Consider the following 15,738-nt stretch of genomic DNA (forward strand, 5'->3'; position numbering starts at 1 on the left):
TGGATACATTGAAGGTGCTGGTGATGAGGTCATGTTTTTAAGTGGCCATACAAAGAAAACACAGTTCAGATTAACAATCCAATAATGGATAACAGAACTGAGAACTGGCAGAGATGAGGCAGTGAGTGATGCAAAGCACAGCCCAATTATATGGTGAGTGCCAGAGCCTCATTATCTTTGATGACAGTAGCAAAATGTTTGGATTTATTGCAGTAACACATACAGAGGCAGGGATAAGACTTGAAGAAATGGCTTGCCTCTTGACAAGGAAGAAGAGATCATCATTAATCATCTTTGTAACTCTACAAAAGAATCAAGTCATCACTCTTCATTTTACAGCTCTTGTCATCTCCTCAAGGCTATCCATTCAGTTGCTACCATAATTAAGAGCCCACCAGTGGGAGATCTGTCATGACAATCTGGTCCTAATAAAAATTTGCATATTGTCCCAAGCATCACCCATAAATGTTAGCACTTACCCGTTATTTTCTCTTGTATTAGCGTGTAGTGCTACCATGTGTACTGGAGTGCTCTGATGACAAAGCATAGTGAACTTGGCATAAAAAAACTCAGTCCGAGATCTAACAGGAAGGCAATACGGACAGCCATGCAAGTTGATTTTACCCATTTGCAGTCATCTGAACACAAAACTTGCTGCCTGCTGCTACCATTGATCTTGGGCCACGTTCTTGCCCATTGTCTATTTTTTCTTATTTGGACTTTATGCCTACTTTCCAGCAGAATAACAGGAAAAGGAATGTCAAATGTGTTATGTGCCAACCTGGACATCCTCCTGGTGTTAGGTTGCAGTTTTCTGCTGGAGGTCATTTGGGTTGTCGTGGTCTTAGCAGAGTACAGGCTCTTCTGTTGATGAGTACCTGTGTTGTGATGATGTCACCTTGCAGTAGGCCATCTGGTCCTGACAAAAGCAATGTATTTCTCAATTTTACTGTTGGGAGCTGCGCTCCTGATCATTGTCCCTGTAACAGAGCATTTTGTGATCAGTACAGAATATTTTTATGCCTGAAGTGCTCTCCTCCCACTGTTTACACATTTCCATTCTTATTCACATCAATTTTAATATATCTGCAACACAGTTAAAATTAAAACCGTGTATCTGTTTATATATATCTTAGATAATCCCCTCCCTTCCCCTCTCCCAAATTTCAAGGCCAGTTTATGGCAATCTTTATTTAACTAGAGAATCATTAAATGTTCAAGGAAATATTTATGTGCAATTTGTATTTTATTATTTTGGTGTTGTTTTCCCATTAGCCTCATGGCTGAATCATTCCTCATTTGTGGGCTAGGAGTTTAAGTAGCTGGCAGTTTGAACAATTATATTTTAAAAAATCTAAGTAATTGTTTTAAAAGTATGTTCTATAAAGTTGTATAGCTGATTGCAGAAATTGCAGAAGACTGCAAGACGGTGATGTGTGTGGGTTTAATTAATTCCCCTGAAGGTTAAGTAATTCCAACCTCTTCCCCGCTGTTGTTATGTGTTGTTTTTTGCATTTCAGAGCTCAGTTTCCTTTTAGTAGAATGGAAAATTAAGTACTTTTAGTGTACGTGACTTTTGTTCTTCCGGATATTCTGGGAAATCATCTGCTTACACCCTTGTTCTGGATTTCTAATGCCCAGCATAGCTTTTGAAAGCTCTTTTATTGTCTTTGTTCTTAATTAGTTTGGGGTTGGATGTTTACCATAGGCAAGAAAAAATGTATTGGCACAGTCTTATAAAAATTATTCTGACATTGCTCGCACCATTTAATTTTTTATTTCTGATTTTTCTTCTTGGTTCCTGTGTTATTAGTGGCCCTACCGTGGTCGACAAAAGGAGAAGAGTTTCCTGTATGAGATAGTAGCTAACAAAAAAAATGGCATTGATGTTGACAAATGGGATTATTTTGCAAGGTACAAATCTTACAGTTTCTGTTTTTATTAAATTCCTACTAAAACAATGCTGCAATATTTACAAGTATGAGCTCATTGTTAAGCATTTTCTGTGGAATGTTTTTAGGGATTGCCATCACCTAGGAATCCAGAATAACTTTGATTATAGGCGGTTAATTAAATTCACTCGCGTCTGTGAAGTAGAAAATCAGAAGCATATCTGTGCCCGTGACAAGGTAAGTAGTGTGTGTGAGCTGAGACAGCACTCAGTAGCAAAATACGTGCGAGGTGTATCAGCAGGTTGCAGACAGCTAAGGCACGGTAAAGCCAGCCTTGGGCAGGGTGGTATAGCCACATGCTGCATTGAAGGGGGCTGCCAGATGGATGCTCTGCAGCCCAAGAGGATGAAGTAGTTGCTGCTCTGGGATCTGCTGGCAGAATTTATCGGTCTCAGGAGGGGAGGGATGAGGCTACCCTCTGGAAGGGCACATGGCAAGTCCTTCTGAGGGTGAGTAGATAATCGCCAATTGGGCATGGTCCTGCTCTGCTCTTCTGAACAAGATGTGAATGTGGGGCTTTTGAAGCAGCTAGAAGTGCTCTTCTCTGTCTGGGTTGTCTGGGGTCACTCTCAAGTCTCTACTCTTCCATAGCTTGAGTCTATTTCAACATTTATAAATTGTGAAAAATAAGTATCCTGCTCTGCGGCAAAGGAAAGGCATCAATTCGTTTGATTCCAAAATTGTTTTAGTTTTGCAATTGAGACAATGTGAAAAGTAAAAGATTCTTTCTTTTTTTTTTTTTTTGATTCAGGAAGTTGGAAATTTGTATGATATGTTCCACACACGGAATTGCCTGCATCGACGAGCATACCAGCATAAGATTGGCAACATCATTGAAATAATGCAAGTATTATACATTCTTTTTCTTGCACATCTTTTAATTTTTTTGAAACTGTATATCCATTTGGAATCTTCAACTAATCCATAAGTTGTGACATACAATGAAAGTCACTGGGCTGTATGACCAAAATCTGGATCTGTTAGAGTAGGTCCAGAGGAGGTGCACAAGGATGATCAGAGGGCTGGAGCACATCTCCTAGGAAGACAGGCTGAGAGAGCTGGGGTCATTTAGCCCCTAGAGAAGAGAAGGCTCTGAGAAGACCTTATACTGTATACTTATACAGTGCTTAGAGTGTCAAGAAGTTTGTAAATAATTAAATAATAATAATAAAAAAGCAACAACAACAAAAAGGCAAAAACAACAAAAGGAATGGGAGATAGGGTTGGCCAGGCAGCATTGTCCTTCCACAGGAAATTCGACTAGAGGCAGATTAATAATGCCCTGAAGAAGCACTGGACCAAGTTGTAGTTCTGCTGTTGTAACTGCTGACAGCAGAATTTGAATCTTTATCTACATGTTAAAGAGAGTGCTTGTCTCAAACTGACTGGTTAATGTTAAGATTACTAGCAGACTAAAATAAGGAGCAAGCTTACCTGTCTTCGTGTAATGCCACAGCAGGAATTGTTCAGGATCAATTTGGTTGCCTACCAGCATTTGTACTTCCCTTGATATCTAGAGAAGTTTCCTGATAACGTTCTTCTTTTTATTTTTTCTTCAAAAGCAAAGAAATATTGGTATTCCCAAATAATGGTCTTGGCTGCTGAGTAAGCATCTGCTGAGTTTGGAAAAAGCAATGTAGAGGGTTATACAATACAAGAATTACTTGTGAATGGTTTCATTTCACAATCTGCTGCTCATTGTGCAGTGGTTCTCTAGAGCACTCAGTTACACTGGCTAAAAATCCTAAGGTTTGGTAGGACGTTTGTGTAAGAAGTAAAACAGAACAGCCAAGAAATGTAGTTCTTGGCTTACCGTAATTATAGCAGCCTATCCAAGTGAGCATACAACCTAGAAACGACAGCAAGTGGTACTGAGAGCTTTAGAAAAACTTGACCTTCAGAGCATTAGGTTTTCCCAACTGAAAAAATACTGCACATACATGGGTTTTACCTTTATGAAGCTTTGTGTTCACTCTGTTAACTTCTGGAGCAATAGGTCTGTAAAAAGGATGTGGTCATCTATGAGGTGGCCTCACAGCCGCTGACTGACCGTCACTGTCTTACAGGGTTCTGCAGCCATCTGAGCATTATCAAGCTCATAGTCTGAAGCAGAACAAAGTGGACTTTCACATTTCTTGAAATAAAGTTAAGGTCTGTTCTGAATCTGTTTTCAGTAAATGGAAAGACTCTGCTGAAATGTGCAATGGCAGCATGGAAATAGGACATATTGCAATGTGGTCAGGCTCTGCTGCATGTTTGGGATGCAGTTTAATTAGTCTCCTATTTATAGTGTGCTAAAGCATTTTTTTGTTTTGACACTTAAGCAATAAAATGTTTAAAGATGATACTGAAGTCTTACTTTTGCCTCAAACTAGGATTACAGAAGCCTTTCAAAAAGCAGACCGTTTTTTTGAAATAGAAGGCTCTAAAGGAAAATTGTACCGGATTTCTACAGCAATGGAAGACATGGAAGCCTACACTAAGCTAACTGGTAAGCATTCTCAAAAAATTTTTAAAGTGACAGAACACGAGCGTCTGTTAGAATAGGACTATTTTTTCCAGTTTGTAGAACTGTTGGCAGAGTGGGTCCTTGCCCATGATGAGGATTCTTCAAGTACTGCTTTTGTGCACAGATGGTAGGTCAGACCTGAAACTCTGTTCTCTCACATCTTGCTGAGAGAGCAAAACCTTCTAGCTTAATTTACCTTTATGTTTGCGGTGAGAGAGAGGTGCACCAACTTCTGATATTCTGCATGCATCCAAATCTAGGTTATTGTGAGCAGTGCTGTCAGGCAGTCATGCCTGTGCCCTAGGTTTGTTGTACTTGTTACAAGTGGGATGTAGGTCAGTTCAGAATGATACTACATCTAACTCCATCAGGTAGACGAGTACTGTATTTGTTTCATTGTGGGAAACTAGCCTTGAGACAGGTTTCAAAAGGCTCTGATGGGATCTGATTTAATTTGTTCGAGGCACTGTAACCCTGATTGTAAATGCATCTGAAGAAAATGGAATACGTGAACAAGTTATTTTATAGCTGAAAGTTTCTGGTTGCTTAGTCAAGAGCTTGTGAGAATTGTTCTCGTAGGGTAAATACAAGGAGCAGCAGGCTACTTAGAGATGTGGGGAAGTTCCAGTGTGGTTATGTAGTGATGCAAATGAGTTAAGGCTCGTGAGGGTTTCCTGAAAAAATAGTCTGGCTGCTGGCAGTTGGTTCTCCAATGTCTGGGTCAGTGCTGTGAGGAAGAAATATTTAGAGAAATTACTAAATTCAATGTTCTCTGTCATGTAGTTCACCATCTTCCCACCAGTGCTGTGTATTGGATTTGTCTGCCCCTCCTGGTCTTCACCAAAAGGCATGCCAGCGTTCCTCTGGTTGGTGTTCAGTGCCATGGCATCCCCCTACTGGTTTTGTGTAGCATTTGGAACAGAGGCCAGAGTGGACACCGTGAACCCTGCTGCACTGGGGGTTTTGTGGCTGGGGTGACTGCAGGGCAGAGGATGCTACAGACCCTGCAGAAGGGTGCTCCCAAGGACTGTCAGATCTTGCTCCATCTGGGAGCTACAGCTCACAAGGATTCCCAGAGCTACTTTCTTGAGTTTCCATCATCAAGCCTTTGCTGGTCAGCAGAGAGGCTCAGGAATTTCTGTTTTTGCTCCACGGACAAGGTGACAGAGGCCAAGGGCACAGTTGCAGATGTTCCTGTGTGCCATAATCTATGTCATGCTAAGAGTCTTGTGCTGGTGACCCTAGTGGTGGTTTTACCCAGCTGGGCAGCCAAGCTCCACCACAACCACTCTCTCACTCCCCCTCCTCAAAAGGAAAGGGGAAGGAAATAGAACGAAAAGGACTCAGGGGTTGAGATAAGGACAGGGAGATCACTCAATAATTATCATGGGCAAAACAGACTCAATGTAGGGAGATTAGAGAAATCTATTACCTATTATTAAGAAGCTAGAGAAATGAGAGACAAAGAAAACAAACTAAAACCACCTTCCCCCCATCTGTCCTCTTTCACCTCCTCACCCTGAACAGCACAGGGGAACAGGGAAATGGGGGGTTAGTCTATAGCGCTTCGCTTCTGCTGCTCCTGCAGAGTCACTCCCTTGCCCTGCTCCTATGTAGGGTCCCTCCCGTGGGATACAGGCCTTCTGAACTGATCCTGCCTGGGCTTCCCACATACAGCAGCTCTTCAAGAAGAAGAGGGCTCTGTACCGCAGGGTCCATCCATCAGGAGCACACTGCTCCAATCTGGGTCCCCCACAGGCAGCAGCATCCCCTAGGCCTCCTGCTCCTGCGTGGGCTCCTTTCCACAGGCTGCATCTCTGGCCCAGAGTCTGCTCTGGCAGGGGTTCTTCACAGGCCACGGCCTCCTTCAGGGCAGGTCCACCTGCTCCACTGGGGGCGCCTCCACGGGCTGCAGCGTGGAGATCTGCTCCGTGTGGGACCCGTGGGCTGCAGGGGGACAGCCTGCTCCACCAGGGGCCTCTCCCCAGGCCGCAGGGGAACTGCTGCTGTGTGCCTGGAGCACCTCCTGCCTCCTGCTGCACTGACCTTGGTGCCTGCAAGGCTGTTTCTCACTCCTCACTCTCCCAGCTGCTGTTATGCAGCAGGTTTTTTTTTCCCCTTTCTTAAATCTGCTCTCACAAAGGCACAAACAACATCGCTTATTGGCTCAAGTCTGGGCAGCAGTGAGTCCCGTTGGAGCCAGCTGAAACTGAGCCTTATCTAACATGGAGCAGCTTCTGGATTCTTCTCGCAGAGGCTACCCCTGCTGCCAAAACCTTGCCACGTAAACCCAATATAACCCTTTGTCCACCCCAGCCACATCCAGCCTGACCACTGATATGCCATGTTGAGCAGGTGAAGGGGCTGTGCAAAATGCTGGGATGAGAAGCTACCTGACCTCTCCAACACCATGCCTCTTCTATGCTGGGGAAAACAAGTGGCTGCCTTTGAGTGGCAGTTACTATGAGAGAGCATGAATTGCAGTGTTGGGATGTGGAAAGCCAGGCAGAAAGTCAAGAGCTAAGACTTAAGTTCTGCTTAGGCAGAACTGTGCCCTGGGGGCCCTCTGGTCTGTAAGATCAGCCATGCTGTGAAGTTAGCACCAGGGCCCGCTGACCTGCAGCAGTATCTGGTGAGGAACACAGCTCAGGGCAAGGAGACCAGGTTTGTCCTCTGTCTCTTATTGTCTGCAACAGCAAGGAGGTGAACATTAGTGCCAAGGTTATCCTGCTCCAGAAGGAGAGCTTGGCAACAGGGAGAAGGATGAGAGGAGTACATCAATATCAGATGTAACGGTGGATCAAGAAGGATGGGTACGTTCTCCTCATCTTACACCAAGACACTTGCAGCCTGCACCCAGTGATTCCAACCTGGGGGATTCTGGGAGGACAGTAGGCTTGGTAGCAGTAGTCCAAGATGAGCAATGCTTCTGTGAAACTGTCCAACTGCCATTTGGATCTTTCACAGATTCACAGATTCACAGATTTTTCTAGGTTGGAAGAGACCTCAAGATCATCGAGTCCAACCTCCGACCTAACACTAAGTACTCCACTAAACCATATCCCTAAGCTCTACATCTAAACGTCTTTTAAAGACCTCCAGGGATGGTGACTCCACCACCTCCCTGGGCAGCCCGTTCCAATGCTTAATAACCCTTTCGGTAAAGAAGTACTTCCTAACATCCAACCTAAAACTCCCCTGTCGCAACTTTAGCCCATTCCCCCTCGTCCTGTCACCAGGCACGTGGGAGAATAGACCAACCCCCACCTCTCTACAGCCTCCTTTCAGGTAACTGTAGAGAGCGATGAGGTCGCCCCTGAGCCTCCTCTTCTCCAGGCTGAACAAGCCCAGCTCCCTCAGCCGCTCCTCGTAAGACTTGTTCTCCAGACCCCTCACAAGCTTGGTCGCCCTTCTCTGGACTCGCTCGAGCACGTCCATGTCCTTCCTGTAGCGAGGGGCCCAAAACTGAACACAGTACTCGAGGTGCGGCCTCACCAGAGCCGAGTACAGGGGCACAATCACTTCCCTCGACCTGCTGGCCACACTGCTTCTTATACAGGCCAGGATGCCGTTGGCCTTCTTGGCCACCTGGGCACACTGCTGGCTCATATTCAGCTGACTATCAGCCAATACTCCCAGGTCCTTCTCGGCCAGGCAGCTTTCCAGCCACTCATCTCCCAGCCTGTAGCTCTGCTTGGGGTTGTTGCAGCCCAGGTGCAGGACCCGGCACTTGGCCTTTTTGAACTTCATGCAGTTGACCTCAGCCCATCGCTCCAGCCTATGCAGATCCTCCTGCAGAGCCTTCCTGCCCTCGAGCAGATCGACCCACGCACTTAGCTTGGTGTCATCTGCAAACTTACTGAGGGTGCACTGGACGCCCTCATCCAGATCATCAATAAAGATATTAAAGAGGACCGGCCCCAGTACCGAGCCCTGGGGGACTCCACTAGTGACCGGCCTCCAACCAGATTTGACTCCATTCACCACAACTCTCTGGGCCCGGCCATCCAGCCAGTTTCTAACCCAGCGAAGCGTACGCCAGTCCAAGCCCCGAGCAGCCAGTTTCTTGAGGAGAATGTTGTGGGGAACGGTGTCAAAAGCCTTACTGAGGTCAAGGTAGACCACGTCCACAGCCTTTCCCTCATCCACCAAGCGCGTCACTTGGTCATAGAAGATCAGGTTCGTCAAGCAGGACCTGCCTTTCATAAACCCATGCTGACTGGGCCTGATCGCCTGCTTGCCCTGCAAGTGCCGCGTGATGACCCTCAAGATAATCTGCTCCATGAGCTTCCCCGGCACTGAGGTCAAACTGACAGGCCTATAGTTCCCCGGGTCTGCCCTGCGGCCCTTCTTATAGATAGGCGTCACATTGGCTAGCCGCCAGTCAACCGGGACCTCCCCCGATAGCCAGGACTGCCAATAAATGATGGAAAGCGGCTCGGCCAGCTCCTCCGCCAGTTCTCTCAGTACCCTCGGGTGGATCCCATCCGGCCCCATCGACTTGCGCACATCCAAGCTCCGTAGCAGGTCGCCAACCATTTCCTCATGGATAGCGAAGGCCACATCCAGCTCCCCATCCCCTTCCACCAGCTCAGGGCACTGGGTGTCCGGAGAACAACCGGTATTGCCGCTAAAGACTGAGGCAAAGGCGGCATTAAGCACCTCAGCCTTTTCCTCATCCTTAGTAACTAGGTTTCCCCTCGCATCCAGTAAAGGATGGAGATTCTCCCTAGTCCTCCGTTTCGCGTTGATGTATTTGTAAAAGGATTTTTTGTTGTCTTTAACGGCAGTAGCCAGGTTGAGCTCCAGATGAGCTTTGGCCTTTCTAATTTTCTCCCTGCACAGCCTCGCTACATCCTTGTAGTCCTCCTCAGTGGCCCGCCCTTTTTTCCAAAGATTATAAACCCTCTTTTTTCTGCTAAGCTCCAGCCGCAACTCTCTGTTGAGCCAGGCCGGTCTTCTTCCACGCCGGCTCATCTTTGGGCACGTGGGGACGGACCGCTCCTGTGCCATCACGGTTTCCTTCTTGAGGAGCGCCCAGCCTTCCTGGACTCCTCTGCCCTTCAGAACCGCCTCCCAAGGGACTCGGCCAACCAGCGTCCTGAGCAGCTCAAAGTCAGCCCTCCGGAAGTCCAAGACAGCAGTTTTACTGGTCCCCTTCCTGGCCTTGCCAAGAATAGAGAACTCTACCATTTCGTGGTCACTCTGCCCCAGACAGCTTCCGACCACCACATCTCCCACCAGTCCTTCTCTGTTTGTGAAGAGAAGGTCTAGCGGGGCACCACCCCTGGTAGGTTCACTGACCAGCTGCGTCAGGAAGCTATCTCCCACGCTCTCCAGAAACCTCCATCTTTGGTAATGATAAACCTCTAGTGAGATCCTGCAGCAGTACATTCCCCGACTTTCTTCCACGATGGGTGAAGAACCACCTTTAGTTTTTGAATTTGTTTCTGATTTGACAGCAAATCCTAATTTTTGTAATGGATGAAAGAGCAAGCAGTTCCTTGCTGCTACTGCCTTTGCACAAATATGCGTTCATGGGCTTCTCACTTTCCATGGATTATCTGTTCTCTCAAGCTGAAGAGACCAAATCTGTTGTTCCATGTGGGGAAGTTCAACACTTTGATCAACCTTGTTGTCCATAAAAATAACCCTTGGTAAAGATGTTTTGGTAATCGTGGTTCATAGCTTGCTTACACAGTGTGTGGCGAGCTCCTTAAACCAGTTGTGCCAGGCAGGGTGTTGCAGAGCTAAACCTTCAGCATGTCACAGCTGCGCAGGTACTCCTGGCTGGGGAATGCAGACAGGTGCACGGAGTGCAGCTGTGTTGGTTGTGTGACCCCTGAGCAGCATCCTGACACCAGTGGTTTCAGGACAGCAAAATTAACCCTTCTGCTCTGACGGCACATCCAAGCAAACCTGGAAACCTGCCTCTTGCCACTCATATGGATTGTGGAAATGACACTGCGTACTTCGCTGTCACGTGGAGACAGGAAGGGGGACTTTCATTACCACTGTCCAAAGTCTGAGAAGTTCCGAAGATTTAACAGAAGTGCTTTCTTCTTTAATAAGATGAAGTACCTTCCCCCCGAGCCAGTTAGTGCTGCTGACCAAGGCTGGATAAACAAAAAGAGGAAGCAACCTCCAGTGAAATAATTGTTTGTTGCAAGGGTGAGAATTGAACTAGGATTTTAGTCAAAACTTATTATGAATCCAATGATATCCAAAATTATATTGTAAGCGAATTCTCAGTTGTCAGACGTGATATGTTCAGACATTCGCTGAAAGTGAGCATTTTTCCTGAATCAGCAGTTTTTCTTATTGGTTAAGCCGCTGTCCTTGTATGTGCATTTTGCTGTGACACTGGATTTTGACATAGTTAACTGAAATAATACAACTTTGGCAGATAATATCTACTTGGAAATTCTGCACTCAAGTCGTCCAGAACTGAACGAGGCACGAGAAATTTTGCGTAAAATAGAACGGCGTGAATTATACAAGTTTCTAGGAGAGACTCAACCTGAAAAAGTGAATGAAATTCCAAAGGTAATACCCATTTCTGGAAGATTCTGAGTTCTGTCTTTCTAGAACCATTCTCTAAGTTGCTGACTTGCTTTTTTCCCTTTCCTATTTTTTTAAACTTGTTATTAAAAAAAATAGTGTCAAAAGTTCTATCTCCACCACACTGTTTTTATGTTGCTGAGATGTGGAAGACATTACGGAAAACTGGGAAGAGTTTTTATCTACAGACAGAAGAATAGCAAGAGATATAAACTCAGAAGTTGATTATTGCAGGAATATTTTCAGAAAAACCCTGTTGCATAAAATGCTATTAAGGTCCAGTGATTTGAGAAAGTTATTACTATCATCTTGTGTTCATTAAATTTTCAAAATAATAAGAAACTTTAGGTGATATTTTTGTTTTTAATCATAATTTGTTTGCTTTACTTTGAGAACAATGTGAATAATATTTTCTCAATTTCTTGGTGTTAGATTTTGTACTTAACGTGGGCATTCATATTTTTTTCTAGTGTTTGCTTTTCAAAGCACTCATCTGACATTGCATTATCTACTGTTGTCTTATTCCAAAATCATGTTATATTAGAGATAATGTTGCTTCTGATGGCTCACCTGGTCTCGTAAAGTGGTATACTGCGTTGACAAGTTAACGACCTGTAAACTTCAGCCCTGGTGCTCAAAATTTTCCATGCCAAATTTCCTGAAATGCCTGACGATATCTGGAAAGCTTTAGTAAAGATAATTCAACTTTTCTAAAGAACAAGGCTACGGAGAGACTAGGAGATACCTTATTGCTCTGTTCATCTTATCAGTTGAGGAGAGGCTTGGCTTCTGTTCTTTGTCTAAGAAACGTAGTGTTAAGAGATTCTGTGTATACGGGGGAAAAAAAATAAGAGTAAATACTGAAGAGGAAGGAAAACATCCTAAGACACACATCAGCACAATGCGAAGTGGTTGCATATTGATTGTAAAGTTTCTGGAGTCTAGGATAGCCTAACAAAAAGGAGATGGGCAGGAGTATAAATTGCATGAGTTCTACCTTCAAACAGCACCTTGTAGAAGCTTGGTTAGTGGGAAGAAAAACTTTCGCTTGGAAAATCCAGCCTGACACATTGAATCTTGTGTGTGTGTGTTGTTTTGAAGGGAGACTGTATCACTGGTGGTCTTACAATTACATCCAGCCAGCATTTTGCAGTTTCTGATGATCAGCTGGGGGCTTGGCAGGGGAGGACTTTCGCTTGCAGGCGTGTCAGAGGCTCTGCTTCCCCTGATGCACTGAAGATGGGCATCAGACAAGATGGAGCTGTCTGTTCTGCTGCTTAAGAGACCACACTTGTGTTTCATGACCCCCAAGCTGGCCACAGCAAGGGAAAAATCTCAAGTAGCTAGAGTGCTCAGTTTCCAGTTAGTATGAACTGGAATAGGCAATGTAAAAAAAAAAAAAAAATCTATAAATGATGCAGAATAGAAATAAAAAAGCTTATAAAGAGTCTGTCTCCTGCCAGCTGCTTCCCATCAGTTACCTCCTGGTGATTCTTTCCTCTAGGCTTGCTCTCATTCTAAACCTTTCCTTGGCTTGAGTCACAGCAAGCCACACACGTGCTTCAGCCTGTTGATGTGTGCAATTCACTGCTGTTCTCCCTGTCTTTGCAATGGACAAACCTGCTTGTTGAATTCCTTCCCTTCTGGACCTGCCCCCTGGCTGCTCTGTGCTGCACTCAGCTTTTCTCCTTTCAGTCTCAGGTGCTCCCAGGAAATCTTCCTTCATCAAATCTTGCATCTCGCCCAGAATGTAGCAGCCCTGGGCAAAGGTAAACAGGCAAACTTCTCTCTCCTGCCTAGCCACAGCCTTTTAAAGAGAGCTTACACATTTCCATGAACAACTGTTCTCTACCACACCATACTCCTACACTTAGCTTTAACCTAACTATCAGCAGGGAGTAGTCTTCAAGGTCCAAAACCAGATAAAACTGTTGTGGATTTCCACTTTCTGCTTTTGAGGTGGGTTGCAATCCACTCCAAAGCTTGTCTAAAACACATTTGTGTTAGTAAAAGATTTGCTTGAAGGTACTTACTTTCTGTTTTCATGAGAACTTCAATATCCTGAATGGACTCTGTCCTTTCTTCCTGTTGCTAGGTGTAAAACTCTTTGGATCTTTGTAATTTTATAAGCTGATTTTTTGTTTGTTTCTTAAAAAAATAAAAAATAAATAGTAGTAGACTTATGGCTTTCTAAGGTATAGAAGGCTTTTGACAACCGGATTACTGTAGGAAGAGTTTGTCAAGCATGAAGAAATTAAAGCTTTGGGTTCATGTCATGTTCTGTTGTGTGCTTTGTTGCCTAGGCCTTGATCTGATAATGCAAAAATACAGTCTGAGCTGTTGTCTTTTTTTCCAGGATGAATATGATGGTCTGGCAGATGACATCGCTAATTCCAAGCCAGAAAAGAATCCTCCAAACGTGGATCTAAAGGCTGAAGACTTTGTCGTTGATGTAACTATCTCTTCTTTCGGAGTGAGCTTAGAGTAAAAACTACTTGATCACATACAGGTGTTAAAAGTCGGCAGTCCAGCAACTGGCTATTATTTATGAAGGCGAGTGAACCATGGGCTCCAGTGGGAGGAAGATGGGCAGGGTGACTCCTGCAGACATCTTATGCCTGGGGCATGGCAGTCACTCCCAGGTGCACACAGCGCAGTCCCCAGCCACCAGGAGTGTAAGGAGGAAGCCTGTGACAGGGCAAAGTTTGAGCAGTCTGCTAGTGTCACATAGCTTAAACCTTCTTCTCGGTTAATTCTCAGAGGAGCTAGTGAATGGCTTTTTGCAAAGCACATCACAAATCACTTCTAAAGCTGTCTTGCATTGAAGATTCATTTCAGGTTGGGGAAAATGACAGCAGCTTATGTAGCTTTAAAGTAGCTGACTACTTTAATTGTCCCACAAACTGACATCATGGGGAAGTGGGCTCTTCTCTCTGCTGACCACACAAATTATAGTGTCCCAAGCAGATGTAAATAATGTTGGCTAACCCTCATGTTTAAAACTGTAAGCTCTGTTGCTGTCTGAGCAGGTTGTGTGGCTCAGGAAGGCACAGTGTGGTGAGGGAGCAGCATGGTTTTGCTATTTGAAACTGCAGTGTTTCAGAATGCTGGTGGGTACAAATGCGAAGGTCCACCTGGCAGCTGCAGACTTGAGAGGTGATGGAATAAAAGATTTAGAAATGCAAATGCCAGATTGTTTTATGAGGTAATCATTTGTTAATCACTATTCCTTTTTTTTTATTACTGCCATTTACAGAACTATAGTATGTATTTACTTGTATTTGTTGTAAGAAAACCAATGACAAGCATTAACAAATGTCATTTTATTTGTTTTGCTTGCAAGGTTATCAATATGGATTATGGAATGAAAGATCAGAATCCCATTGATAATGTTCTCTTCTATTGCAAGGCTGATCCTTCCAAGGCTGTCAAGATCAGTAAAGAACAGGTAGTCTTTTACCTTCCTCAAATGGCCTTCTGAAGGTGATCTTCTTCACAGCTTGCAACGGAAACAACCACTGTCCTTCATGGTAGTTCTTGCAGTAGTTGTGGAAAGGTGGTGGAATCTGTCTTTGCAGGTATTGGGTGTGTGTCACAAGATGACTACAGTCATCTGGAGTCCCGATATCCATTACATATGAAGTGTTTAACTCTTTTGTTCTTACAGAAATATAATTCATTTAGATAAAGCTCATGGATTATAGTGAGATGTTCTTATTGCTTTGAATTTGTATTTAGATGAAGAAATTGAAGTTCCCTGGACTCAAAGAAAGAATGAAACTTATTTGTTCTTTATTCCAAAGGTTTCAAGGCTTTTACCCAGGACATTTGCAGAACAGGTTATTCGGGTTTATTGCAAAAATCTGGATCCAAATATTGTTTCAGCTGCAAAACAGTATTTCGTTCAGTGGTGTATAAAGAGGGATTTCACCAAACCACAGGTAACAAATTTGCATGTTATTTTCTTGTTCTAGAGCTTTTTACCTTTGTCTGTAAGCTTGCTCTTTCATTAAAAATCTAGGGATTTTGGCCTTGTCATTGTGGTGTTGCTGCTTCCCACTAACCTAGCTTCTGGTTTTGTTGTGGCTTGCATCTGGGTATGCTTTGGTTTCACTGGAATAGTGATGGATTTTCATTCGTTTAACTTAGGTGATTTGAAAAGTCATATTTTTATAACAAAAGTTAACATCCATGCAGCAACTCACTAGTGTATTGATGCAGGTTTCCTCATACAAATGCTTAGAATGCCACTGAGAGATCAAAAGATCTAGAGTGGTCTTATCAGTTCTTCTGATTGCTTTGGCTCTTTCCCTTTCCTGTTCACCAGCTGTTAAATTTACCTCTCCCATAGGATATACATGATCAGTCCATTGGATCTGAGTCAGAATGCAAAATCCCTGGGAAACAAGTTTGCAAACCTCTACTCTCTGGGCAACTAATCTGTAGTCTGAGTGCTTGGAAAGCCTTAACTGTTCTGTGTTTCCTTTTTCTGTCAATTCTCAGACATACAAGTTTCCATCTGAGAGACAGGAAGGGTTGTATGTTACAGCTCATCTGAAGTTTTGCACTGGGTACAGTGCAAGAGCTGCCATGGCAATTCAAATGAAAGCCTAAAGCAGAACCTGAGTTCATAGGCTTTGTTTTGCATTCCTCCTGCCAAAAGTTATGGGGAAACCTGTACCAACTGTGGCTGTAAACTGGTGATGCGTGATGCAG

The 15,738-nt window shown here is 44.3% G+C and overlaps 1 protein-coding gene across 2 annotated transcripts in view; it reads left to right on the plus strand.

The window, feature by feature from the left end:
- The window catches only part of SAMHD1 (SAM and HD domain containing deoxynucleoside triphosphate triphosphohydrolase 1), a 32,645-nt gene that overhangs the window by 14,144 nt on the left and 2,763 nt on the right, over positions 1-15,738 (plus strand). The window contains exons 8-15 of one of the 2 annotated variants that reach the window (XM_080558476.1): positions 1,814-1,914; positions 2,021-2,129; positions 2,704-2,795; positions 4,328-4,443; positions 10,868-11,007; positions 13,379-13,495; positions 14,366-14,470; positions 14,826-14,963. In XM_080558476.1, coding sequence (XP_080414602.1) covers positions 1,814-1,914; positions 2,021-2,129; positions 2,704-2,795; positions 4,328-4,443; positions 10,868-11,007; positions 13,379-13,495; positions 14,366-14,470; positions 14,826-14,963 — 918 coding nt within the window. The remainder of the gene's footprint in view (positions 1-1,813; positions 1,915-2,020; positions 2,130-2,703; positions 2,796-4,327; positions 4,444-10,867; positions 11,008-13,378; positions 13,496-14,365; positions 14,471-14,825; positions 14,964-15,738) is intronic. The other variant, XM_080558477.1, reaches the window with a different exon arrangement.

The sequence above is a fragment of the Anser brachyrhynchus genome, assembly GCF_964034855.1.
Source record: "Anser brachyrhynchus genome assembly, chromosome: 16".
NCBI classification, from domain to species: domain Eukaryota; kingdom Metazoa; phylum Chordata; class Aves; order Anseriformes; family Anatidae; genus Anser; species Anser brachyrhynchus.